Source organism: Hemiscyllium ocellatum, chromosome 48 (genome assembly GCF_020745735.1).
Source record: "Hemiscyllium ocellatum isolate sHemOce1 chromosome 48, sHemOce1.pat.X.cur, whole genome shotgun sequence".
NCBI lineage: Eukaryota > Metazoa > Chordata > Chondrichthyes > Orectolobiformes > Hemiscylliidae > Hemiscyllium > Hemiscyllium ocellatum.
The window spans coordinates 5814325-5842301 of record NC_083448.1 but is presented as its reverse complement, the minus strand read 5'-3'; the positions used below and the strand labels follow the sequence as shown (position 1 = coordinate 5842301).

Genomic DNA, 27977 nt, shown 5'->3' with positions numbered 1-27977 from the left:
TTAAAGGGGTGTGCTGGGGGGCAATACAAATTTAAAATCCCATATTCCTCTCCATTTATAAGGGCCTTAATCAGAATATATCGTCCAGATTCGTCTTTTATCTGATTTAGGATTTTAAAAGGGCAATTCTTCCGATTAAGAATAACAACTCCCCTGCTTTTTGAGCTAAAAGAAGAAAAAAAGGCCTGATCGAATCCACCCTGTCGTAATTTCAAGTGTTCTTTATCCAACAAGTGTGTATCCTGTCGGAGAGTTATATCAACCCTTTCTTTCTTGAGATTTGACAATATTTTCTTCCTTTAGACTGGCGAATTACTCCCCCTGACATTCCAGGTGCACCACTTAACCGACTGATCAACCATAATCGTCCAGGCAAATCCAAGACCCCTCGGGAGGGGAAACCCTATCCAAAACATCCCGAGCATAGAGCATATAAAATTCACAAAAATAAAGGCCCTCTAATACACTCACAACAGTATCATAAAAAACTATTTCTAAACAATAAAAAAAACATATTTAAATGGAGATTTTCCCCCTTGTTCCCAGGGGGTATCACTTCCTTTCCAAAGGTCCATCGTATCTTCTCCCAACCAGTGCCCCACCCTTGACCCAGGCGCTCCTCAATAGGATGAGGAGAATTCCAATATACTACAGAGCTAGAGTTAACAGTGAGCACCCTACCCCCACCCCCCCCCCCCCGACTCCAACATCTGGATATATTTGGTAGTGTTAATACCATGTATAAACATATATAACTATAAAATTATAACCTCAATAAGTAATAATTAAATAAAATAATACAAAATAACAAGGGAAAACAACCCCGCTGCTAGAGACAGAGGTAAAATAGAATAAGGTAACCACTCTTTAAGGTACCCCCACCAACATTAACTAGACCCCCAGCTTTTATATATATATATATATATATATATACACACACACACACATATATATATATATATATATATAAATATATAATTTTAAAAAACCAAGGGGGGGAGAAAATCATTAAGTAGAGAACAAATAAATAAATCCCTCCCCTCACCCCCCAAGATAATATTAAACAGTAAGGAAAAAAAAAGAAAAGGGGGGGGATATAAACCAGAGTGGGGGGAAGGCAAACCAACATCCATGATCTCTTACAATTTATCCAAGAGAGTCTAAAAATTCCTTGGCCTTTTCCAGCGATCCAAATATACACGGATCCTTCACGGGTTAAAGTGTAGTGTCACTGGGTAGTGTAAGGAGGGCTGAATATTTAAGTCCCTTAAACACTTCTTCGCCTTATAGAATGCCTTCCTCTTTTGGACCAGAGCTGGGGTAAAGTCCAGGAATAACATGATCTTGGATCCTTTATAGATCATGGCTTGGGAATCTGTTCCAAGGTTTTTAGAGGCTTCTAAGAGTATCTCCCTCTCCTTATAGATCTGCAGTCAGAACAAGACCAGGTGGGAGTGCTGGTCCAAGCCGGGCTCGCGCACTGCAACCCAGTCAGCCCATTCTACCCTTAACTGGCCTGATCCAGCCTCCAGATTTAACAGCTGTGGAAGCCACTGTTCAAGGAACCTTGTAAGCTGGCCTTCCTCTTCCCGTTCGGCAAGGCCCAGCAAACGAATATTTTTTCGACGACCTCGAGAATCGAGATCGTCAATGTGATTCTCTGAGATCCGGACTCGCTGTTCGAGAGTCCAGGCCCGATCCATGGCCGATTGTGCTGTAGTTTCGGAGGTCGCGGCCTTTAGCTCCGCCCCTCCGACTCGGCGCTCGATTTCCTTAATGTCTCGGTCGTGCTTTTACAGCGTGGCCGAGAGTGAATCCCATCGGCTTCGGGACTCTTCAATAAAAGTGTCGATCTTCGCATCCAGTTTGGAGATGATTTCCACAAGGCTCGCCACTGTAGGTAAGTTCCCCGGGGCGGCTGTGGATGCTTCTGCAGCAGCTGGACAGGGTGGGGGAGGGGTTCCTGCTTGCTGAGAGCTGCAGGCTCCCTTTCCTTTAGTCATTTTTACTGAAGATTAAATTGTTTAAATTCAATACTAAACAATTAATTAAATTAAACAGCTATGTCAAATGATTTGGTGAGTGTGGTGGGGGCGAGTGACCCACTTTGCCCATGTCTTGGGAGGAGCCCTGTAGACTCAGACTTGCTGCTGTCTTGGATCCCCCTGCTACGTATTTTCATATGAAGAGACAGATGATTTATATCATCCACCATGTATTGATCACATACTTCAGAGTAAAGCGATGGAAGCGAGGGCAAACTTGATGCTCCCATGGAGTAACATCAAAGGCTGTGACACTGGACCTTAGAGAACTGTGAACCAAGGGCAGATGGAGGTCAGATCTCAGAGATGTGGATTGTCGATGAACACAGACGCAAACAAAAGCTGAATCATTCTGTGCATGGAGCAGTGATCGCCCTGTAGAGAGAGGGGTGTGCTACAGTCCACTCAGTAAGTCCCAGTTGCTGTGACAACATAGATCTTTGCGCATAGTGATGGCAATTGATCAGAAATCACTCCCAACTATCACCGACGTGCACTGGAAGGATTTGCCAGTCAGTGTTCCAATTAGTTGAGCATATTCTGCACACACTTTCCTTGATCGATCTTGAACGTGGAACTTCTGGTCCAGATGTAGTGGCACTCCTCACAAGACTGGAAGGTTTCTTCCAGCGTTGTTGGTACATCCCCCCAAGAGCTTGACACGACACCTGACAAAGCAGCGTTGGAGAAGATTACAGAATGGGGACCATTTGGTCCATCACGTTTCTGACGACATGACCAACTGGTCACATCCTCGACCTGTTCCCCATATTTCTCACAAACCTACGAGGTTCCTCGTGCATTGTGAGCAGTGAACACACGCTCATGATACATTGAGCAGTTCCACCAGGCAGTCCAAAAGCCAAGCTGCTTTATTACAAAAATCTGTCGTGTACCTGAAACGTGTGAGGCCTCAAGTTATCGTGGAAAAACTCACCTTGAATACGCCAATCATGGAATCAGCTCGAAGTGAGTGCGAATTTAATACCTGCAAAAAGAAAGACAGGGAGTGATCCATGAGGGTCATAGGCAGCTACCACTCTGAAAGCTGAAGAACTGGCGATACCCGGCTCTGCATCTGTCGCACAAAACGTTGCTGAGTGCCCTGGGGGTACCTCATGGGGAATCCCAGATGTCCAATGCATTTGACCAATTAGGGCACACTTAATTCAGCCAACATTTCAAACCTGCAAGCCCCATCTTTCTTTTCCAGTGAGGACATTTCGATTTTTACGTTAATTATGAATCACATGAGAATGTACAAAAACATAAGCAGTGAGTTTGGACGATGCAAGTCAGAGACAGCTGGAGAAACTCAGCGGATCTAGCAGCAGTCTGTGGAGAGAGAAAGCAGAGTCAACATATTGGGTCCAGTGGTCCTTCTTTGGAAGGTTGACTCTGCCTTCTCTCCACAGATGCTGCCAGACCTGCTGAGTTTCTCCAGCTATTGGCTGCTGATGTTTTGGATTTCCAGCACCTGCACTGGTTTTGGAACAGACAGGATTCTCCACAGTTCAGACTGGCTGAGAAGTGCAACACAGCGCCATTGCTGGCCAAATGTGGTTACAGCACGACAACTTTATATAGGTCACTCCCATTACAAATACAAACACTAATGGCACAATGGTATTGTCCCTACCTCTGAGTGAAGAGCTTGAAGTCACACCCCAAGTAATTCAATGCGGACACGGGAATTCAAAACAGTAACACAGAAACGAGGGTTGCAGACAAACAGGCAGCCTTTTTCATTGATTTCTACACATGAGATTGAGTTACAATTCATCCTGACATTACAGTACAGAACTGTGATGCCTCCTCTGGACAATACAAGTCACACAGTTTCGAGTGCAAGAGGCCATTTGGCCTGTTTTCCCAGTGCCAGGTCCGAAATATCAATTCTGAAAGATTAATCCCATCCACCATTCATTGAGATCTGTATCTCAACATTTCCCTGGACACTGGAAAGTCTTCATGGTCCTTTGAAGGAAGACTGTCATCATCAAGTATGAGAAGAATGTGAAGCTCACACAGTCTGGCTGTGGATTATCACACAACAGAAAAACAGGCCTGCTCCACCTCTCCTTTTCAAATCCCAGTTTCATTTGAAGCAAATGGGAGGCAGCACACAGCGACCATTTTCTGATCTCTCACCCCAGTGTCGATCCTTTCCCCACAAGGCCAGGCAGGAAGTCAGCGGGTCGGCCAACTTGGGATGGGAACCCTGCTGAAAACAAGCCTTCCTTTTGACTCAGGATCAACCACTGAATTTCGTATCAGTCAACAGCCAAGTCTCTCAACCCTGCTTCCATTAGGAAGCTTCAATCGATACTGATCATGGTGCAATTCTGTCATGGAGAAAGGCCATTCAGCCTATCGAGTCCATGCTGTATGTACAGCAATCCCTCCTCTCCCTGTGCTTTTGCACTTACAGCCTTGTGGGGTTATTACCCCCAAGTGTCTGTCCAATTCCCTTCGGAAATCATTCCCTGTCTCCATTTCTGCTGCCTTCACAGGCAGGGAGATCCAGCTCATTACTACTCACTAAAGAAATAAGATCTTCCTCATATGTGTCCCTCTGTATCTCTTACCCAGAACCTTAAACCTGGTGTGCCCCCACTTGGACCAGCTCCTTTTTGCCTGCCTTATCTGGAACCTGTGATAATCTTGTCCAAATTCCCTCTCAATCTAAAGGAGGACAATCCCAACTTCCCCAACTCAACCCTGTCACTAAAATTCCTCCTTCCCTAGCAACCAGTCTGGTCAACGCCCTCCGCGCCTGACCCACGAGCAGAAGCGGGAATCCAGTTTGTCCCGAGCCCAGGGTTTGGATGGAGTTACGCCAGCCAGCAGAGACATCTGTTTGCAGGCTGGCCCCCACCAGACATTCATTAGCCCGACTTACTGGGGCCGAATGAGGGACACACTGGGGTCAGGTGTGGGGCAAGGCACAATCACACCCATCAAATGCATTATACCGACGCACAGTGAGGGGAAGCTGTTACAGACCAGCTACATGGCATGATTCTGAGCTGCAAATCCAACAATTCTTTTCGACTCTTGACTTGAGAGCAAATTAAACTGTTTTAACCTACCTGCAGGTGTATCAGTGTGTTGAAAACCTCACTTGGGGGTTTATGAAAATTCTGGAAGAAAAGCTGTCAAACAGAAAAGCAGCATTATTTATCTTGCAGGGGACAACTTGAAACTGCACAAAGCTGGATATGTGAACAGAACTGTCCATCCTGAGCTCAGTAGGACAAATGCAAGGCGGCCAAATTTCAAACCATCACAACTACTTATGGTGGAGGACGAAGGACGCTGATTGGCCAAGGCCATGCCATGGAGAAACGCCAAGTTCCTCAGCCCAACCATCTTCAGCTGCTTATTCAATCACCTTCGCGTCACAGGGCAGAAGTGAGAATGTTCAGAAATGTTCAGCACCATTCGCAACTCCTCAGATACTCTATCAGTCCATGTCAATATGCAGCAATACCCTGAACAACAGTTAAGTTTGGGACAACCAGTGGCAAGGAACTTGCATGCTACACAAGTGCCAGGAAAAGACCATCTCCAACATGATAGAATCTAACCATCACTCTTTATCATTCAATGGCATTACCATCGATGAATACTCCATTATCAACACCCTGGAAGTGACTATTGACCATAAACTGAACTGGACCAGCTGGATAAATACTTTGGTTCGAGGAAATCCTGCAGCAAGTAATTCACCTCTGATTTCCCAAAGCTTATCCCCACCATCTATAAGTGTTACGACGCAGGGTAAACCCTTAATTTAAACCAGCAACACAGAAAAGATTTAACCCATGCAGTAATCTGTGAAAATTCAAGAGGCCAAGAACTATTTCAAGTAAAAATTAACAACTTTATTTCTTAAAGTGTAACAGAGAATAATTAACTGACAACTATTTACACCTCCTTTCTCTAACCTATCTGTTACCTTTCCTACTAATCTGATAAAACTCCCAGTTAAGATTTACATTAAAATTCAAATTTTAACACCAGCCAGCAGTCGAATCTTGTCTTTATCTTCGTCAGTCGGTTGGCTCTCCAGATCAGTGTTGAGGTTTTTCTCTGTGCAAACTCCTTCTCGAGACAGGTACCTCTCAGACAGTTGTGACTCGCAGTCTACACCTGTTGGTCTGGTGGCAGTTCTCCTCCCAACTGTTCAATTTTCCCCAGTCTTAGACCCCCCCAAAGCATCAGATTGTGTAATTGGCTTTGAAGATTGTCAATATACTCAATTCAAACTTGATTGGAATTTGGTATTTTTCGGGGTATAATTTAAACTGATTGGCCTAATTTGAATCTGTTTTGGCATTTCCAGGCAACCAGCTACTCCAGTCGCTGGAGCACAAGTTACATCATGTCTCATTGAGAACACTTGGTGCTGTCACTGGTATCTTTTACTCTCTCAAAAGGTGTAGTTCACCCACATCTTCATAACAATAAGGCACAAGTCAGGAGCGTGATGGACTACTTCCCACATTTCCAGGTAAGCGCAGCTCCAACAACACTCAAGAGGCTTGAGACCATCCAGGACAAAAGCAACCTGTTTGATTGGCACCACATTCACAAACATCCACTCCCTCCACTACTGATACGCAGCAGCAGCAGCAATGTGTACCACCCAGAAGATGCACTGCAGCAATGTACCTAGCTCCTTTGAAAGCACCTTCTAAAACAACAGTTTCTATCTCAAAGGCTAAGGACAGCAGGTACATGGGGCACCGCCACCTACAAATTCCCCCCCACGCCACTCATCATCCTGACTTGGAAATAGAGCAACATTCCTTCACTGGCATTGGGTCAAAATCCTGGGAACTCCCTCCTTAATGGCACTGTGGGTGCACCCCACCACACAGACTGCAGTAGTTCAAGAAGGCAGCTCACCGGCACATTCCTAAGGGTGGGCAATAAATGCTGGCCGACCAGCAATGCCTGCATTCCATGAGTTTACAAGATGACTGGTAAGGCCCAGGGAGTAATATGGATTACAACGTGTACACTGACTGGGAAAGGCAATGTGGTCAAGTAATCCACAACCTCCAGGGTTGCTCGAGAAATATTGATAAAAGCTGGAAATGTTGGAGCCAGGTTTAAACCTAGCTGGACTCTGCTATTCGTAAACAAGTGGAACTGGAACAGACAGTATTCACGCAGCCAAGCCTTGGACAGTCACACTTCTAGTTGAAACCAGACCGGCCTGGTGCTACCTGACCAGGTACTAACAGCCAGACTGTTTCAGAATGAACCATTCTTTACATCTCCAATCAACCTGCTTTGTGAGATGAAGGTTACCCAGACTTGGTGGCACCCACCTCAGTAGGCAAAAACGCGACAAGGACAGCACTTGACAGCTGAAGGTTCAAAGCCATGTTCCGTGACCTCAAGGTAGTGAAATTAGTGACCTCACTGGATCTTCCTGATTGGACAGTCTTGGACCCAAGCCACGGAATCGCTGAGAAGATGTGAAGAGGACAATCTGGGGACCCACTTTGCTCTGCTTTGCCACCAACTGTTGGGCAGAAGTGGGTACTGCAGATGCTGGAAATCGGAGTCTAGATTAGAGTGGCGCTGGAAAAGCACAGCAGGTTAGGCAGTATTCGAGAAGCAGGAAAATCAATGCTTCGGGCAAAATCTAGACCCTCAAGACAGCGCCTCCGACTGACAGCCGAGCTACACAGCATCTCCAGCTCCTTGTACCTTGTGACGAGGATCATCAAACTGCTCAGACCCAAAGAGACCACCTCAGTCAGGTGACCCCCGAGACCAGAACTGGCCTGAGAAGAGACAGGAAGCTCAAAATCGACAACTGCAGATCCTGAAACATCAGCCAATCCTCAAAGACCAAGGAAAAGCCTTTCCCAGCTTTAGTGAACAGGCATTCCCAATCTTTTCAGACAACAGCTTCAGTACAGAGGTCAGGACCTCTGCATAGGGTGTAGCGAATCCTCAGAAGCCCATACCAAAAGTGGATAGCTAGTGTACATATGAAACTGTTTACTTCGAATTTTAAAGCTGTTTACTAAAGAGGCCTGTGAAGAGATGGTTTGAGAAATTGTAATTAAAAGTACAATAATAGAGTCTGATAAATATTGCCTTTTCTTGATAAACTGTTCAATTAAGGTGTGTTGGACCTTCCCCTGACTTGTGCCAACCCCCCCAAATGGTCTATCTAGCCACATAATGCTCCTGAGTCAAAAATGGTTATTGCAAACTGGCCAAGGTTGGTCACCTTTCACTTCACAACAGTTAGTTCACAGTCACAAATACTCAAGAACTCTCTGTTTCCATGACTGGGAGGCACTTGCTGAACAATCCTGAAGTGTGCCAACAGCTGCATGAACAAAAGAGCCCCCACCCTATTCAGCCTCTCCCTACGGCTCAAACCCTCCAATCTTTTGTCAATCTTTTCTGAACCCTTTCAAGTCAAACATCTTTTCTATCAGAGGCAGACCAGTATTGAATGCAATCCTCCAAATGTGACCTCACCAATGTTCACCATCCCTCACAGTGCCATTTATCCTGTATCCCCTTTTACTGTTTGACCCCGCTCTCTCTCTTTCTCTCTCTCACAAGCATCACCTCACACCGATCAGAGCTGAACTCGATCTGCCACTTTCCTGCCCTCCTCACCATACCATCGACATCATTTTGGAGGTCTCCTCCACACCATCCACTCCACGTCCAATTTTTGTGTTGCCTTGAATCACATTCACTGCAGGGAGAGGGAATGCACCAACAAGACGGCCTACCTCTGCACAGGTTCGGAGAAGCCCATACAGGTATGGAATCCAGCAGAGACAGGGGTTTAAGGAATGAGAGGAAGAAAACTCCAAGGCAAATCCAGTCAAATTTGTTCTCCACGACTGAGACAGGGAAGGCTGTTCAGACATTACTTGGAAAACCCTGCAGCAGTTAGACTCAATAAACCTTTCCAGTTTGCAACAGCTCGACAGTCCTGCTGTTGGCGTACCCTGAGTACTGAAATCCTCACTCGCCAACAACCATCTCAATCAAATTTCAAAGGGTCTTGTGCAGGAGCGAGCCAGTTGCAAGTTTGCCAGCAGTCACTGCAGTGGCAAGGGAGAGCGCCTTACCTCGTCGAAGATGGGGTTGTTACCCCGTTTGATTCTGGTCCGGAAAACGGTGTCGCCTACGTACACCTTGACCACGGGCCGGATGTTGGCACCCTGCAGCTGACGGCCCTCAATAATCCGGACTCGAACCTGATCAAGAAACATGGCAGAGAAGGAGGAGGCAGCCGGTCAGCCCCTGGTGCTCTTCAATCCCACTCCCCTGCTCTGTACCAACACAATCATGTCATTTACTTTCCTCTCTTAGTTTTGCCTCATGAAATCTTTTGCGAAGATTTGAATGAGTCTGTTTCCGCCCCCCCACCACTGCCTGGCAACTCGCTGCGAGAAATATTTCCTTAACTCCATCCCCTCTGGTGACCAACTCTCCCGCCAGTGGGAAAGGGTCCTTCCACATCCGTGCATTTTCGATCAGAGATCCCTAGTTTTGAAATACTCCCCCACCTCCGACCCCAACTGGGTCTAGATACACCCATGCGGAATAACGTGCTCTCAGCATGCAGTCTGTCACCCGACCCCACTCAGAATCTGACAGGTTTCCATCAGATCGCCTCTTGTATGTTAAACCCCAGTGGGTACAGGCCTAACCCCACCAGGTAGGATCACTCCCTGAAGGGAACCTAACTGTACACAGTTCTCCAGATGTGGTCTCACTACTCCCTGTACAGCTGGAGCAATCTGCTTCCAAACTCCAGAATGGGCCAAACTGGGACTGTCTGATTGATAGGGTGAATATTCGCCAAGAAAACCGCAAAGAGGAATTTGCTCTTTGTTCAACAGTGTAACGGCATGCTGACTAACTCGGTGTTTATAGATCATATAATCCATGCAGTATGGAAGCAGATCCATTCTGCCGACCGAGTTCACACTGATCCCATCCACACCCACCCCATCCCTGTCATTCCCATTGCCAATCGACCTAACCTGCACATCTTTGGGCTGTGGGAGGAAACCCACAGTGGAGAATGTGCAAACTCCATGCAGACAGTCGCCCAAAGGTGGAATCGAACCCAGGTCCCTGGCGCTGTGAGGCAGCGGTGCGAACCACTGATCCACCGTGCCGCGCCAGCATTTAAGACCCTCGATACAAGGCTCTTGTGAGCAGATAAACAATCCAAGTCTGACCTTTCCATCTCATCTTTTTCTCTCCCAACTGACTAAACAAGTGCAGCAACTGCATTGCTCCCGTCTTGAGTCAGGTCCTACATACCCTACACAGTGCCTCAGGTCACTGAACCCTATGTCCACCCCTGCTCCATCCCCATGTCTGACCACCATCCTACTACCGCGTTTACCTGGAAGTCCTGTGGTTTATCAGAAACTTTCTGTGCGAACTTGGCAGTTCCCCTAACGGAGGCATTTTCTGGCGATGGTGATTGAGACCTCAGTGGGATCTCCTGTAATCTGGGAACATGAATGGTGTCATCCTGTTCTGGATGGTCTGGCTTCCCTGAGAGGGAAACAGATCAAATCGCCTCTGTACTGTACATAAATACATGCAAAACAGACGCAAACACACACACACGCGCGCCCAAGGAAAGAGGAATCACACACACACAATGTGAAATGGAGATGGGGAAGCAGGAGAGGGAGGGGATGGAGTCACAGCCATACGGTCTCCACAGGATTGATGCCCGGGAAGGACACACATTTAAGAGCAACTGAGGCTTTCTTGTTTCCAGCTTTGCCTGTCAGCTCACCCAGTCAGAAGGCAGTTAAAACACTGTCAAAGGGCAGACCAAACATCGCCTGGGAGAGCATCTTGTTGAACATTTCCAATTCAGTCGGAAGGCAGGACAGCAGTGGCCTGTCACTTCAATTCTCACCCTTGTTCTCCACACTGACATCTCTGTCCTTGGCTCTCTGCAGGGCCCCGGTGAAGCTCAGCATTTACTTGAGGAGCAGCACCTCATTATTCAGTGAGGCACCTCCCCCACCCAACCCCACTCACTCCAACCCAAGCTTTGCACAAAACCGATTGCGTTGCTGTTTGTGCAGACCTGAAGTATTAATTCTGCTCCTCTCTCTGTCCCTGTCTCCCCAAACCGATGCTCCCTGACTTACCACAATTTCCAGTTTCTATTCAGTTTAAGGGCTCGCCTGTATTTAGATTAGATTCCTTACAGTGTGGAAACAGGCGCTTCGGCCCAACAAGTCCACACCGACCCTCCGAAGAGCAACCCACCCAGATCCTTTCCCTATATTGAACCCTGAACTAACACTTTGGGCAATTGAGCATGGCCAATTCACCTGACCGGCACACCTTTGGATTGTGGGAGGAAACCGGAGCACCCGGAGGAAACCCACGCAGACACAGTCGAGGAACAGAACGCTTTTGCATTCAAGACAACCTGCACCGTGGGATACCTGGGGAGGTACAGCATGGTCAGATGGAGAGGAAAGATCCCTTGAAGTCTTGTGGCACAGTGGATAGTGACTCCCTGCCCGAAGCAAAAGTTAACAGCTTCAGTGCTACCCCAAGTCACGGGAAGCAAGGCAAGCGTGCTCATAACACAACCAAAACGTGCAGCAATCTACAAATTCTTTCAATGCATGCTGGTGGCAGGGGATAGGAGTGGGAGAGATTGCTGATCAGGCACGTGATGGGCGCCTCTACTATCACCATCCATCTCTCTCTCTCACACACACACACAAAATGAGGCCATTCAGTCCCTTACACCCATACTGGCCATCAGTCAGGTCACAGATTATCTGCATCCACCTTGCCTCAACTGCCCTTCCTACCCTCAACCGATCGTGGATGTCAAGTTATTCACTGAGATAGCATCCCCTTGTTTTTCACGGGAGGGAGCTTGGCACTTCAGCCATCCCTTTCTCTTCCCAACGGCCTGGCACTGATTTCAAGGTTGCGTTCCCTGGGTCCTTGACACCTCCCACCAGTGGGGAAAGTTTGCGAACCCAATCAATCCCTCCTAGAGTCCTGACAGAGTCTCTCACCAACCCTCAATATTTCTGGTGAACAGAAGGCTCTCTCTGCTCACCACTCGAGCCAGGGTTGTGTATCGCAGTAACCATAAGAAACAGGAACAATTTCAATCTGAAAATGACATTCCAGATCCGCTTTCCCGTAATCCTTGATTCCCCAGCAAAGCTCCCTCTCTCCTGTAACCTGGAATTATGAGTATTTTTTTTTCCATTGTGTTTTCTTGATTTGCTTTAGTGTATGGCGTTGAACTTTGTATTGATCTGTGTACATGGAGACAGAAAGGGCATTCCTTTGGCATCTGATGACTGAGCTTCTCTGTGGGCCTGTAAAATCACAGGAATAAAAGAATGACGAGGGTAGGAATAGGTCCAGTCAAGGATAGTAGTGGGAAGTTGCGTGTGGAGGCTGACGAAATTGGGGAGACACTGAGGAACAGGACATTGTTGCCGATGTGAATATTGAGTCACAATTAATTAGAATGGGTGGCTTTGAGGTATGTAGGGAAGAGGTGTTGGAAATTCTGGAAAGGGTGATGGCATTTATCCTAGGATTCTCTGGGAAGCAAGGGAGGAGATTACAGAGCCATTGGCCTTGATTTTTATGTCGTCATTGTCTACGGGAATAGTGCCAGAAGACTGGAGGATAGCAAATGTGGTTCCCTTGTTCAAGAAGGGGAGTAGGGATAGCCCTAGTAACTATAGGCCGGTGAATCTTACCTCTGTTGTGGGCAAAGTCTTAGAGAGAATTGTAAGGGAGAGGATTTATGAACATCTGGATAGGAATAATGTGATCAAGGATAGTCAGCATGGTTTTGTGAAGGGCAGATCGTGCCTCACAAACCTTATTGAATTCTTTGAGAAGGTGACTAAGGAGGTGGTCGAGGGTAAAGTGGTAGATGGATTTTAGTAAGGCGTTTGATAAGGTTCCCCATGGTAGGCTACTGCAAAAAATATGGAGGTATGGCATTGAGGGTGCATTAGAGGTTTGGATTAGGAATTGGCTGGCTGGAAGGAGACAGAGGGTAGTAGTTGATGGTAAAGGTTCATCTTGGAGTGCAGTTACTAGCGGTGTTCCACAAGGATCTGTTTTGGGACCATTGCTGTTTGTCATCTTTATAAATGACCTGGAGGAGGGGCTAGAAGGTTGGGTGAGCAAGTTTGCAGATGATACGAAAGTCGGCGGAGTTGTTGACAGTGAGGAAGGATGTGGCAGGTTACAGCGGGATATAGATAAGCTGCAGAGCTGGGCAGAAAGGTGGCAAATGGAGTTCAATGTAGCTAAGTGTGAAGTGATTCACTTTGGTAAGAGTAACAAGAAGATGGAGTACTGGGCTACTGGTCGGATACTTGGTAGTGTGGATGAGCAGAGGGATCTTGGTGTCCATGTACACAGATCTCTGAAAGTTGCCACCCAGGTAAATAGTGCTGTGAAGAAGGCATATGGCGTACTGGCTTTTATTGGTAGAGGAATTGAATTCCGGAGTCCTGAGGTCACGTTGCAGTTGTATAAGACTCTGGTGCGGCCACATCTGGAGTATTGTGAGCAGTTTTGGTCGTCATCCTATAGGAAGGATGTGGAGGCACTGGAACGGGTGCAGAGGAGGTTTACCAGGATGTTGCCTGGTATGGTAGGAAGATCGTATGAGGAAAGGCTGAGGTACTTGGGGCTGTTTTCATTGGAGAAAAGAAGGTTTAGGGGTGACTTGATAGAGGTGTACAAGATGATTAGGGGTTTAGATAGGGTTGACCATGAGAACCTTTTTCCACGTATGGAGTCAGCTGTTACGAGGGGGCATAGCTTTAAATTAAGGGGTGGTAGGTATAGGACAGATATTAGGGGTAGATTCTTTACTCAGCGAGTTGTGAGTTCATGGAATGCCCTGCCAGTAACAGTGGTGGACTCTCCCTCTTTATGGGCATTTAAACGGGCATTGGATAGGCATATGGAGGAAAGTGGGCTAGTGTAGGTTAGGTGGGCTTGGATCGGCACAACATCGAGGGCTGAAGGGCCTGTACTGCGCTGTATTGTTCTATGTTCTATGTTTGTTCATCTCCATATGCAACACTTGGATGTGTCCCCTTTGTTGGTCCCACCTCACACTTACCGGCTGTGAAATCCATTCGCTGCAGTTTCCAGTCACTGGATCCAGTCTGATTTACCTTCACAATGTTCGGCAGCTCTCAGTACCATGTTGCCCAGCTGACTGTGACAGTCCCGTGTTTGCGACTGCTCAACACAAGACCCACGCAGAAAGACCGTTGGCACAGTGGCCTACTTACCTTGTCTTGTTTCTTTTTTGTTGACGAGGGGTGGTTCATAGACGATTTCAAAGCTGAGCAGGTTCTGAAAACGAAACACAAATTCCTAAACAAAGCTGTCTTCCGTTGTAACACTGCTGTCTTCCCCAAAACAAGCAGCTTGACCAACTCATGGACCTGAATCACCCCCTTCGTGCCCATGGCCTGTGCAAATCAGACACAGGTTGAACACAGCAAAATTGGTGTTTCACAGGAACACAGGAGATCGGAGCAAGAGTGAGGCCTTAAGAGTTAGGAGCACAGATCTCGATTAAACAAGGACGTTTTCTTGTTAAAAAGAGCACCTGCAAGGGCAAGAGGGTGGCAGACAGGCAGTGAGGTCGAGGGACGGAACTCAAGATGTTAGGGACCAGGCAGCTGCAGGCATGGCCACCAATGGTGGTTGACGAAGTTCAAAGGCTGGAAACTGGGGGGGGGGGGCTCAGAGATCTCAGAAGGTGGCAACAAGTCACAGAAACAGGGCAAGGACAAGAGCGTGCAGGGATTTCAATTTTCGAACTGCATTTTCTGGATCGCAAGCCAACAAAGGCCTGAAGACATAGGGCAATAAGCAAACGGGACTCAGTCCCAATTCGGATCCAAGCCGCCAATTTTTGGCAGAGTGCAGATTTGAAATGGGCGTAATCTAGGAATACAGGCAGGAGAGAGATCAGTCGGCTCTGCGTCACCATAGAAACATCACCTTCGTTTTCTGCTTCTTCTTATCCAGCAGAGGGACTTTGACAAAAGATATATTCCTGCTCCTCCCCCCAGCCAGATTGGCGAGCCGGACATTGACGGATCCTAGGAGCCTGCAGAGAACGAGTGGACTATCAATAAATGCAGTACTATCACATCTACTTACAAACTTCATCATTGGCAACTTACAACATAAACCAAGTTTACATTCAAGGGTGGGGGAGGCAAAGGGTTACAGGTTCATCAATCATGAAGCACAGGCGAACGTTCAGTCCATTGGAAGATGGTCTTGGGTTTGGAAAATGCTGCATCAACCAGCAGTGAACACAATGTGCTGCTGAACGCCAAATTCCAACAGACACCCTCCTGCTCCTTGGGAATCAGTTCAGAGAAGGTTTACTGGATTCATCCCTGGAATTAAGCAGGTTGACTTGCGAGGAAGGTTAGACAGGCTGGACTTGCTTTCGGCACAGTTCAGAGCTGAATTCCAGAGGTGAGGTTAGAGTGACCGCCCTTGACATGAAGGCCACATTTGACCGAGTGTTGTATCAAGGAGCCCTGGCAAAACTGGAATCAATGGGCAATCAGGGGGCAAACTCTCCACTGGTTGGAGTCAAACTTGACGTATAAGAAGGTGATTGTGGTCATTGGAGGTCAGTCATCTCAGCTCCAGGACATCTCTACAGGAGTTCCTCAGGGTAGAGTCTAGGCCCAACCACCTTCAGCTGCTTTAGCAATGACCTTCCCTCTGTCATAAAGTCCGAATTGGGGATGTTCGCCAATGATTGCACAAGTTTCAGCATTATTTGCAGATCCTGAAGCAATCTGTTGTTCAAACGCAACGAGACCTGGACAATATCCAGGTTCGGCCTGATGAGTAGGAGAAAGTGAGAACGACAGATGCTGGAGGTCAGAGTCGAGAAAGTGGTGCTAGAAAAGCACATCAGGACAGGCAGCATCCGAGGAGCAGGAGAACTGACGTTTCATTCCTGATGAAAGGCTTATGCCCGAAACATCGGTTCTCCTGGTCCTTGGATGCTGCCTGACCTGCTGTTGTTTTCCAGCACCACACTCTTGATTTCTTGGGCTGATAGGTAGCAAGTAACATTCCCACCATACAAATGCTCAACAATGACCGTCTCCAATGAGAGACAATCCGATCACCGTCCCTTGACATTCAATGTCACCATCACTGAATCGCCCACTGTCCGTGGACTAGAAACCCCACCGGACTCACCGTATAAACATAGCACACAAGAGCAGGTCAGAGATGAGGAATCTTGCAGCGGGTAACCCACATCCTGACTCCCCAAAGCCTGTCCACTATTTATAAGGCACAAGTCATGGATAGAAAACTCCCCACATCTGGTTGAGTGCAGCTCCAACAGCACTCAAGAAACTTGACACCATTCAGGGCAAAGCAGCCCGTTTGATTGCCCCCACATCCACGAACATCCACTCCCTCCACCCCCATCGACACTCGGTAGTAGCACGGGGCGGCACGGTGGCACAGTGGTTAGCACCGCTACCTCACAGTGCCAGAGACCCGGGTTCAATTCCCGCCTCAGGCGACTGACTGTGTGGAGTTTGCACGTTCTCCCCGTGTCTGTGTGGGTTTCCTCCGGGTGCTCCGGTTTCCTCCCACAGTCACAAAGATGTGCGGGTCAGGTGAATTGGCCATGCTAAATTGCCCGTAGTGTTAGGTAAGGGGTAAATGTAGGGGTATGGGTGGGTTGCGCTTCGGCGGGTCGGTGTGGACTTGTTGGGCCGAAGGGCCTGTTTCCACACTGTAAGTCTAATCTAATCTAATCTAGCAGTGTGTCTTATCTACAAGATGCAATTTACTGAAGATCTTTAGGCAGCACCTTTCAAACCCACGGCCACTTCCATCTAAGAAGGACAAGGGCTGCAGGTACTTGGGAACGCCACCCCCTGCAAGTTCCCCTCCGAGCCACTCCCCGCCTGCGACTTGCAAACATATTGGCCGTTCCTTCAGTGTCCAAGCTAGGGGTTGCAAATTTCAGGATAGAGATCAGTAGGTTTTGTTTTGTCTGTCAGAGGGTTGAGCATCGTTGGAACTCTCTGCCTCAGACAGCAGTGGAGGCAGGGTGACTGAATCTTTTTAAGGAGTGTGTGGATAGATTCTTGTTAGGCAAGGAAATGAAGGCTCTTTGGGAATGGAGAGGAAAGTGGAATTCGAGATACAAACAGACCAGCCACAATCATATTGGACGGTGGAGCAGATTCGAGGGGCCAAATGGCCTCATTCTGTTCACAATCCCAACAGCGTCAAAGCAGCTCATTCAACTCATCGAATCCACATCGACCCTCTGAAGAGCATTCCTTCCAGCCTCAACCCCACCCCTATCCCTGTTATCCTGCATTTCCCCACGGCCAATCCACCTAACCTGCCCATCTTTGGACTGTGGGAGGAAACCCACACAGACACGTTGCAAACTCTACACAGACAGTTCCCCGAGGGTGGAATCGGACCTGCGTCTCTGGCTATGTGTGGCAGCAGTGCTACCGACTTTGGTTTCTCCCTAACTACCAGAGCCACTCCTCATTTTGGAAACGGCTCCCATAGGCTGACAGATCAAGAACTAGAGAACACGGATTGAGGTCAAATGGCCAGACAAACCCGAAATGTTTTGATGTGGCGAGGGGTTATGATCTGCAATGCACTGCCTGAACTTTCCCAGCTAATCTTTCTTCCTCCTGTACAGATCTCCGAGGTCAGTGTGTGGCATAAGTCTTCAATACTGGGCATCAATCAGCATGTGCGGTGCTTCCCAGCAACTCCAATGGTGTGAGGGGAATGTTGCTCCCAGAGGGAGGTGGACACTGGCTCAAAGTTGGCTTTCCAAAGGGAACTGGATGGATTCTCAGAACACAAAGGAAGTGCAGGGCTGTGGGGAAAGCAGACGGAAGTGAATCGTTTCATAAAGGGGACCTGATGGACCGAATGGCCTCACATGTTATATCTATCCAAGGAGAATGGAGATGCTGCCCCAAGTCTTCAGAATGGCCTTGGTGGAGTGGGCTGGGAATCGTACAGCCGCAGAAACAAGCCACAGCTTGCCATGGAAACGGTGGAGGTTCACTAGATTGGTCCCTGAGAGAGGGGGCTGTCTTAGGATGAGAGACTGTGAAAGCTGTGTCTTCCCCAGAGTTGAGAAAAATGAGAGATGATTCCAACGAGACACGCAGACTCTGAAGGGGCTTGACAGAGTTGTTGGCTGGGGGACCTTGAAGGGGTGGGCGAGCACAGAGACAGAACGAGGGGCTGATCGTTTCAGACCGAGGCGAGGAGAAAGGCCTTCACACGTGGAGTTGTGAACCTTGGGAATGCTCAGCCCCGGGATGGCTCTTTTAGTGAGCAAGGCTTTTCAGGAAGGTTCTCCTGGGGAATCCGGGTATTTGGGGAGCAGATGGAAAAATGGAGTTGGAGTAGGAAGTCAGCCACGATGGAGGGAGATGGCAGAGCAGGACCAAGGGGCCAAATGGCCTCCTGCTGCTGCTGCTGTGTTGTACAGTAACTGGTCCGTGCCAACGCTCCACACAAGCCTTCTCTCTCTCTACTTCATCTCACCTGAGCAGCACATCTTTCTGATTCTCACACTTGTACCCTCCCTCTCTCTCTCCGCACACAAACTCTGCAAGGGACCCACTGTTCAAAACATGGAGATAAGAGTCTGGTAAACAACTGTGACTGTGCTTGGAAGCAGCTGCCAGCCATCATTGATTTTGCTCTGGGTGTTAAATTTTTATTTTAAATAATTTACTGACGGTTTTCGTCCCGAATCCCCCCATTGACGTGGGGCAACTGTTCCTTCACAAAGCACAGAATAAGGTTACCTGCCCTTTCCAACTTTGTCTTTGCCTTTCAGGTGAATCTGAAGAGAGGATTTGGCATCAAGAGGATTTCCCTTCAGCTTGAACTCCAGCACCTAAAAGATTGAGATGGGAACCAAGACAATCACAAACATTCAACATGGGCAGCAGCTGTCCATAGAGTCATAGAGGAGTACACCATGGAAACAGACCCTTCGGTCCAACCTGTCCATGCTGACCAGATATCCCAACCCAATCTAGTCCCACCTGCCAGCATCCGGCCCATATCCCTCCAAACCCTTCCTATTCATATACCCATCCAGATGCCTCTTAAACTTTGCAATTATACCAGCCTCCACCACATCCTCTGGCAGCTCATTCCTTACACGTACCTAATCAGTCTCCCATGGGGAACCTTGTCGAACGCCTTACTGAAGTCCACATAGATCACATCCACTGCTCTGCCCTCATCAATCTTCTTTGTTACTTCTTCAAAAAACTCAACCACGTTTGTGAGACATGATTTCCCACGCACAAAGCCATGAAAGCCATGCCCCCACCTACGCTGCATTCCCTCTGCCCCTTACAATATACTTCATTACTCGGACCGCAGCGAGAATTTTGCAAGCACATTTGTCCAAGGGAACGGAGACTGACCATTCCAGGCAGTCCAGAGAAGGTTCATTAGGAATGGAGGAGAGGTTGAGCAGGTTAGACTTGTACTTGTTGGAGTTTAGAGGAACAACACAACCCTATTGAAATATTTAAAATTCTTCGAGGACTTGACAAGATAGATAGGGAGAAGGTGTTTCTCACTGTGGGAGGCAACGACCAGCAGGGTAATCTCAGAGTAAGGTTTGCCCATTTAAAACAGAGAATTCTTTACCTCAGAGGGCTGGGGGATTCAGCATATTCAAAGGTGAGATGGCCAGATCTTTATGCAGAAAGGGAATCGAGGGTTAAGGACTGTAAAGTGGAGGGAAGGATTATCAGATCAGCCATGACCTCATTGAACAGTGGAGCAGACTCGGTTGGCCAACATCTGCTCCGACCTCTTCTGGTCTACAGAGCTCACGTGGCTCTCACATGCCCCGCGCATATCTCCCCACGTACTAACATGTCTCCCCCGTACATCTCAGTCAGTTTTCCTTCGCCCTCTCGTCCTGCCCTCCTCTGCCTGCTCTATCTCCCTCCCTGTCACCTCCCTACCACCATTACCCGTGGGGACACCTCCCACCTTGTACATGGCAGATACTCATGTGACTCAGCCAATGTTATCTATCTTGTACGTTGCAGGCAAGGATGCCCGGAGACATGGTACATTGGGGAAACAGAGCAAAGGCTACGACAACGGATGAATGGGCACCGCACAACAAACACAGACAAGAGGGTTCCCTCCCAGTTGGGGAACACATCAGTGGTCCAGGACATTCAGCCTCGGACCTTCGGGTGACCATCCTCCAAGGTGGACTTCAGGACAGGCAGCAGAGAAAAGTGGGCGAGCAGAGGCTGATAGCTAAGTTCGGTACCTATAAGGAGGGCCTCAACCGGGACCTTGGGTTCATGTCACTTTACAGGTGACCACCATTGCACTACACACACACACACACACACACACACACACCTATACACACATACACACGGACACACATACACACCCTTACAGACAAACACAGTCCCAGACTCACACATGCACCTCCTCACAGACTTAAGACACTCTGCACTCACTACACACACACACACACACACACACACACACACACTCTCACACTCACAATCCCCAACCCAGACACACACACACACACACACACACACACACACACACACACACACAGACAAAGACCCACATGCACACATACATTTCGTGGGGTGAATTTGTACTTGCAGAGTTACATTGTACTTTGCTCAAAAACTGCATGCATTCATGTAGAACTCTGAGCTCAAAAACTGCATGAATTTCTGTAAAACTCCATTATCTCACTTTTTAGATTAGAATCAATCGAAACATCATGGCACAGACAGTGAACACAGGGGGCCAACACCTTCAACATATTGTCTAGCTATCACCATTGTTAACAGCTAACCCGAGAATGCAACTTTTTAAAAAAAAGGTTTTGTGATTTACACATGAAAGAAGTGAACCTATCACTGTATTCTAACAGATGAAAGGTTTAACAGACAATCAATTTTTCAATGTATAATTTCAGTTACATCACACTGTAAATTCTTGCTATAAATTCTGTGTTCGGATCGAGCCCTCCACTATCACCTGATGAAGGAGCATCGCTCTGAAAGCTAGTGTGCTTCCAATAAAACCTGTTGGACTATAACCTGGTGTTGTGTGATTTTTAACTTTGTCTGCCCCAGTCCAACACCGGCATCTCCAAATCCTGTCACTAAGGTCACTCTTGCCCATCCTGAGCAAGGCCCTAACTGGGCCATGTCAGGCTGATCACCTCTAAACTGCAACTCTAACTGGAGGCTGTTGTTCCTGATGCACGGGCATTTTTCCGTGACTGTGCGTAAGGTGCCTCGGTCGACCCAGGGAGTGCTTTTCCACTTGCCTCGTTCCACTTTACGTTCTTCTCCTCGTCTGATAGGCTTGTTCTCTTCTTTTTCCCTGGAAAGGTGCAAGAAACAGAAAATCAGAGTTGGGTAGGAGTAGATATGGCTCACCAACACTTCCTGCCCTTTCAGTTACCAGCCCTTCCTCAGAAGGGGAAATGGCATGACAGGACGTATTTCGTGAACCACCTTGCGGAGTGGAACTGAGAGAAAGCAGAACGGGGCCTCATTTCTCAGAAGCTCAAGGGATCTAAAGTACAGACACTAACGGTGATATTGCAGGTTAATTAGAACACACGGAAAATGTACCAGAAACAGCAATTGCTGGAAAAGCTCAGCGGGTCTGGAGGGAAAGGTGTCTGTTGCTGATGACGCTCCTGCCTGTTTGATTGGCACCCACCCATTCCCGCCACATGGCTCCGTTCGAAGCAACCAACTCACATCAGTCCAAACTACATCGGCCGTTCCTTCACTCTTGCTCTCTCCCTAACAGCAGCGTGGGTGTATGTAAACAGAATGGAGTCCAATGGTGCAAGGCACCTCCCCACGACCTTCTCAGGGTCAAATGGAGGAGGAGGCTGGCCTCACTCATCATGCTGGAATGGGTAAATTGTGAATGATCAGAAGCCACAAGGCACTTGAATTGTCGCTTCTTCCTCGAATGTCCGAGAGGCCTTTATGCAGGAGGTAGTTAAGACTGAAGGAATGGGTTGGCAATAATATTGGTAATGCAGACACAAAATCGGACGTATAGGTATACAGTGGTATGGCAGCATGGCTATGACCAAGAGTTAGCACTACCACGACTTACAACTATCGAGCGCTGTTCACGCACTGTTAGTTGCCAAACTGAAGCAAAATCAATTAAAAAAAAACACCAAGTCACAGAAGTAAATGGTAAAGAGCCCCTTGAAGAAGAATGAATCACTGTGGCTCAGTGAATAGCATTCTCACAAGATCGTGAGTTCAAGAGTATAGGAGTTGGGAGGTCATGTTGAGGCTGTGCAGGATATTGGTTCGGCCACTTTTGGAATTCTACATGCACTATTGGTTTCCCTGCTCTGGTGTTGTGAAATTCTAAAGGGCTCAGAAAAGATTTACAAGGATGTTGCCAGGACGAGAGGGTTTGAACGAAAGGGAGCGGCTGAATAGGCCGGGGCTATTTTCCCTGGAGCATTAGAGGCTGAGGGGTGACCTTATAGAGGTTTATAAAATCACGAGGGGTACGAATAGGGTGAACAGACAAGGTCTTTTCCCCTGGGGTGGGGGAGTCCAGAATGAGAGGGCAGAGGTTTAGGGTGAGAATGGCAAGATTTAAAAGGGATCGAAGGGGCAACTTTTTCACACAGAGAGGGGTGTTGCCAGAGGAAGTGGTGGAGGCTGGTACAACTACAACATTTAAAAGGCATCACCATCATTCATCATGGTGATTAATGAGGGTATGGAAAACTGGTAAATAGGACAAAATCAGTTTCGGGTATCTCTTCGGTGCAGATGAGTTGGACCAAAGGGTCTGTTTCTGTGTTGTACAACTCTATGACCGTCAGTAAAGAAATTCCTTCTCATGTCAGTCCTCAATTATCATTCCCTCATCTGGAAGCTGTGTCCCTTCTTCATGGTCTAGATTCCCCAGCCAGAGGTGAAACAACTTCTCAGTGTCTACCCTGTCGAGCGCCCTCACAATATTGTTGCATTCCAATGGCTCGCTTACCATTCCAAGGAATTTTAGACTCTATTTGTTCAGCATCTCATCACAGGACGAACCCCCTCGTCCAAACCAAAAAATGGAAATTGCAGGAGATACTCAACAGCGTCCGTGGAGAGAAAGCAGAGTTAACATTGCAAGTGGCGTGACCTTTCAGCAGAATGGATTGGAGCTCAGAGATTGGAGTATAAATGCTCCAGACAGGAGGGGCTGGGGATGGGTAAAGAAGCGAGAGAACAGGTGGAGACTAGAGATTGGGATGAGGGGAAGGAGGAATAACAGCATTGGGACCTCAAGTATGTCAAAAAATAGGTTGGCTGAGCTGCAAGTAGGCTATTTGAAGGCAAGGCCTGAGGTATAGGAAATGGACGACGTCCTTAACTTTAAATGAGTGATTGTAGGCATTGAGTCCTCAAAGTGGAAAATGAGATGCTGCAATTCCAGCTTGCGCTGAATGTCACTGGAGCATTGCAGCAAGCCAGGGACAGAGATATTGGTCAGGGAACGTGGTGTTGTGTCGAACAGGCAAGCAGCTGAAAGCCCTCACCCTTACCCCTCGTCCAAAGGACATTCTAGTGAACCTTCACTGTACCGACTGCAATGCAAGTTCATCCTTCAAGCATGGAGTCAGAAATTGCAGATGGTACTCCAGTTGTGGTCTCACCATAGCCATTTACAGTTACAGTGAAGATTTCCCTATTCCTGTGCTCCAGTCCCCTTGTAATAAAGGCCAACACGCCACCTGATTGTGAAAGGTACTAACGTTCATGGAGAAAAAAAAAACTTGTGGTTTAGCAAATCTATCGCTCAAAAAAAGTCACAAATACAGCCAAAGATTAGATAGGTGGAAATTTGGCTTAAGCAGAGACTTTTGTACCCCGCTCCAGGACTGGACACAGAAGTGGGGTTGAGAAGGGGGAAGTGGGTTGAAAGCGATACCACAACAAGCTGAGAAATTGCTTTCTCGGGAATGATAGGTCACATGGGGTGAGAAGATCACAGGGGTGCCTTCACAGCAAGTGTAGATCGGAATGTTTACACAAAGGGAGGGATTTATGGAAGAGAGGAAGCTGGTGAACTGGGAGAGGTATGACGAGAGGCTGAAATCACCACACTAGTGTGGAAAGCTACTTGCGACATAGTTTGAGGCAGGATGAGAGGAGATCGGCGAGGAACTTGCTGTGATACAGCACAGAACAAAGAGAGAGTGGGTGGAACAAAGTGTGGTGTTCCAGCGAGGAGACAGACCAAGTTCTGTGGTTCACAGAGAAGGGGCAAGTGGCGTGGAGTACTGCCAGATGGAGAAGCAGTATGAGGGAAGAAGCCCTTTACCTCACCTCCATCAAGACCTTGACGTTGGTGTGAAGGCAAGGGCTTTATGCACTGACTCATGAACGTTTTGGAGGCAGTTGCAGACAGACAGTAACAATGATCACTCTGCTGAAGATCAACAGGGGCAAGGAAAGCTATGGGAACAAATGGGAGGCATGCAGGCTGGCATAAACTGAGAATCCGACTTGCAGAGAGTCACAACTGTGCTGAAGGAGCCCATTCGACCATCAAGCCCACCCTGGCAGCTCTCAGTGAAGCACACCAATCAGTCACTTGTTCTGGATTTGAAAACCGTCAGTCAATGACTTGAGGAAGGTTGACGCTGAGGCAAATGCAGAGCTGTCCACAATGTAGATGGTGAAGGTCACTGAGAATGCATGGCCAGAGCCACAACCTCTCCCCAACCCCCCCCTCCCCTCCCCACCACAAAACACTACTCACCTCTGAAGAGCACAGACACGTGGAGTTGGGCGCTCTCCTGCCTGTAGGCGGCCAGTCCGCCCACACGCAGCATCCTCTCGGCCCTTACTTCGCTCTCAGTCCTGGCTTGGCCGAAGCTCACGTCTGTCCCCGGGTGCTGCTGCCCGCCGTGGTCCGTGCCCCTGCCCCTGTTCACCGGCAGAATTCCCCATTTCTACACAACCCCCCCCCTCCCTCCCCCCCCACCCCGGAATGAGGGCAGCTTCACCGAGTGGAGCAAGGAGAGTCACGTGACAGCAGACAACAATGAGGAATCACGTGACAACAGGACGGAATTCAGGTCACATGACAAGGTGACAGTGGGCAACAATGGGTGTCACGTGACAATGGGTAGAATCAGAGTCATGTGACAGCGTGTAACAATGGATAGAATCATGGTCGGGTGGCAACAATGGGCATCACATGACAATGGGTAAATCCGAGTCAGGTGACAGCAAGGAGCAATGGGCACTGCTGGAGAACTGGGCAAACAACCAACCAGTTGACCTCCAACATGATGGGCAATTTAGCATGGCCAATTCACCCTGACCCGCACATCTTTGGACTATGGGAGAAAACCAGAGCACCCGGAGGAAACTCGCTCAGACACGGGGAGAATGTGTAAACTGCAAACAGTTACCCGAGGCGGGAATCGAACCTGGGCCCCTGCTGCTGTGAGGCAGCAGTGATAACCACCCAGACTAATCAAATTGCCTCCTGTTCTTACGAGAAATGATGGAGCTTTGAGGTTAACTCAAATTAACACACCCAGCCCCCGGAGATGGGAGGTCAGTGGTGAGTGGCCCTGTCTCCGAGCTCCTAACCCTAACTTGACAGCCAAGGAGCGCTCAGTCACAACAGCCACAGCCAAACAACACGGACATCAGCCGGAGAACCATTCCAACGCACACAGAGTGCAGGCAGTAAGAGTGGGAGAGATTCCTGGTCGGAGGGGGAAGGAAACTGGAGCAACGGCTACTCTGAATCCTTTTGTGGGGCTGGACAGGTCGGTTCCGTTGGCTGGACGGCTGGAATGGATGAGGTCAGTGCCAACAGCATAAGGATGAGAGATTCCTGTTCTGGCAGGGGGCATGAGGAAGCATGGTCAGGGGATTGAGGATCTGCCTTCTCGTGGGGAAGTCATAGCATGGAAAGTCAGACCTGCTTTCAGGCAGGGAATATGAGAAGACAACCTGGAAATATTCTTTTGATCCACTCTGTCCACCTTGAACATGTTCCCGCTGATGGGCGAGTGCCGAACCAGAAGATACAGCTTAAAAATACGGGGTAGACCATTTAGGACAGAGATGAGGAGAAACTTCTTCACCCAGAGAGTGGTGGCTGTGTGGAATGCTCTGCCCCAGAGGGCAGTGGAGGCCCAGTCTCTGGATTCATTTACGAAAGAGTTGGATAGTGGAATCAAGGGTTATGGAGATAAGGCAGGGACAGGATACTGATTAAGGATGATCAGCCACGATCATATTGAATGGTGGTGCAGGCTCGAAGGGCAGAATGGCCGACTCCTGCACCTATTGTCTATTGAAGCAAGGAAGTGAACTAGACATGGAATTACAACATGAGGTTGACTCCAGATTTCAGTAGGTTGTAAAGATTTCACTCTGACTGCCACACGTCACTATGAACTTCTTCGTCATGTCACTCAAATCTGTACGGCATCAAATTTCAAATACAACCTCTTTTCCCAGTCACCTAAACGCCCGAATTCTTGAATCTTTCTGTCCCATCTATCATCACTTCAACAGGCTTGCTCTTTCCACACTAATTCAGAGACTGAGTCACTCAAGGAGTTGATGTAATGAGTCATTGGAATAGAGTGGCCGACTTGGCCATTTCAGAGAGCAGTTAAGAGTCAACCACATTGCTGTGGGTCTGGAGTCACATGCTGGCAAGACCCAATGAGGATGGCAGGTACCCGTCTATTGATAATTGCTTCATGCTTATCAGTAGTTTCTTAATTCCAGAATTTTAATGAATTCACCATGGGGCGGTACTGTGGCTCAGTCGTTAGCACTGCTGCCTCACAGTGCCACGGACCCAGGTTCGATTCCAGCCTCAGGTGACTGTCTGTGCGGAGTTTGCACATTCTCCCCTATGTCTGCGTGGGTTTCCTCCCACAGTCTAAAAATGTGCAGGTTAAGTGAATTAGTCGTGCTAAATTGCTCGTAGAGTTAGACGCATCAGTTAGGGGAATGGGTCTGAGTGGGTTACTCTTTGGAGGGTCAGTGTGGACTAGTTGGGCCAAAGGGCCTGTTTCCACACTGTAGGGAATCTAACCTAACCTAATCAAATTCCACCACCTGCCATTGTGGGATTTGAACCTGGGTCCCCAGGACATTAGCTGAGTTTCTGAGCTAAGAGTCTAGCAATAATATCACGAGGCCATTGGCTCCCCTCAGAAATTCAGTTCATGTTCCCTCGGAATCGAAAACAGAAGTTGCTGGAAAAGCTCAGCAGGTCAGTGAAGAGAAATCAGAATTAACGTTTCAGGTCCAGTGACCCTCCCTCAGAACTGATGGTCGCTAAGAAAATGTCAGTTTCTGTGCAGAAGATAGGGTGGGGGTGGAAGGGGGTAAGGAGTTAATAATTGGTGGGGATAGAATCCAAAGAGAGAGGAGACAAAGGAATTCATAACAATCTGGCTGGGGGGTGGGGGGAATAGCTGTTAATGGAGACTCTTCGTGGCTAACAATAGGTAGCGTGCAATGGTAGATGATGTGATAAGGCCTGATACGTGGGGTGGGTACTAGGACATAGGAGACTTCAGGCCCGAAAATTATTGAACTGGATATCGAGTCCAGAGAGCTGCAGGGACCTGAAGCAGAAAATGAGGTGTTGTTCTTCCAACTTGTGCTGCAGTTAGCCAGAGTCAGGGATATTGGCCAGGAAACAGGGTGGGCTGTTAAAGTGGCAGGCAACTGGAAACTCAGGAGCATATTTTGCCAGCAGAACGTC

The 27977-nt window shown here is 48.1% G+C and overlaps 1 protein-coding gene across 1 annotated transcript in view; it reads right to left on the bottom strand.

Moving 5' to 3' along the window:
* Positions 1-25059, bottom strand: part of LOC132836899 (myoferlin-like) — a 141436-nt gene extending 116377 nt beyond the window's left edge. The window contains exons 1-9 of the mRNA XM_060856466.1: positions 24987-25059; positions 21508-21563; positions 18968-19059; positions 15114-15222; positions 14393-14456; positions 10462-10616; positions 9170-9298; positions 5138-5200; positions 2983-3033 (exon numbers count right to left, since the gene is read on the bottom strand). Of these exons, the coding sequence (XP_060712449.1) occupies positions 2983-3033; positions 5138-5200; positions 9170-9298; positions 10462-10616; positions 14393-14456; positions 15114-15222; positions 18968-19059; positions 21508-21563; positions 24987-25059 (792 nt within the window). The remainder of the gene's footprint in view (positions 1-2982; positions 3034-5137; positions 5201-9169; positions 9299-10461; positions 10617-14392; positions 14457-15113; positions 15223-18967; positions 19060-21507; positions 21564-24986) is intronic.
* Positions 25060-27977: the final 2918 nt, after the last annotated feature.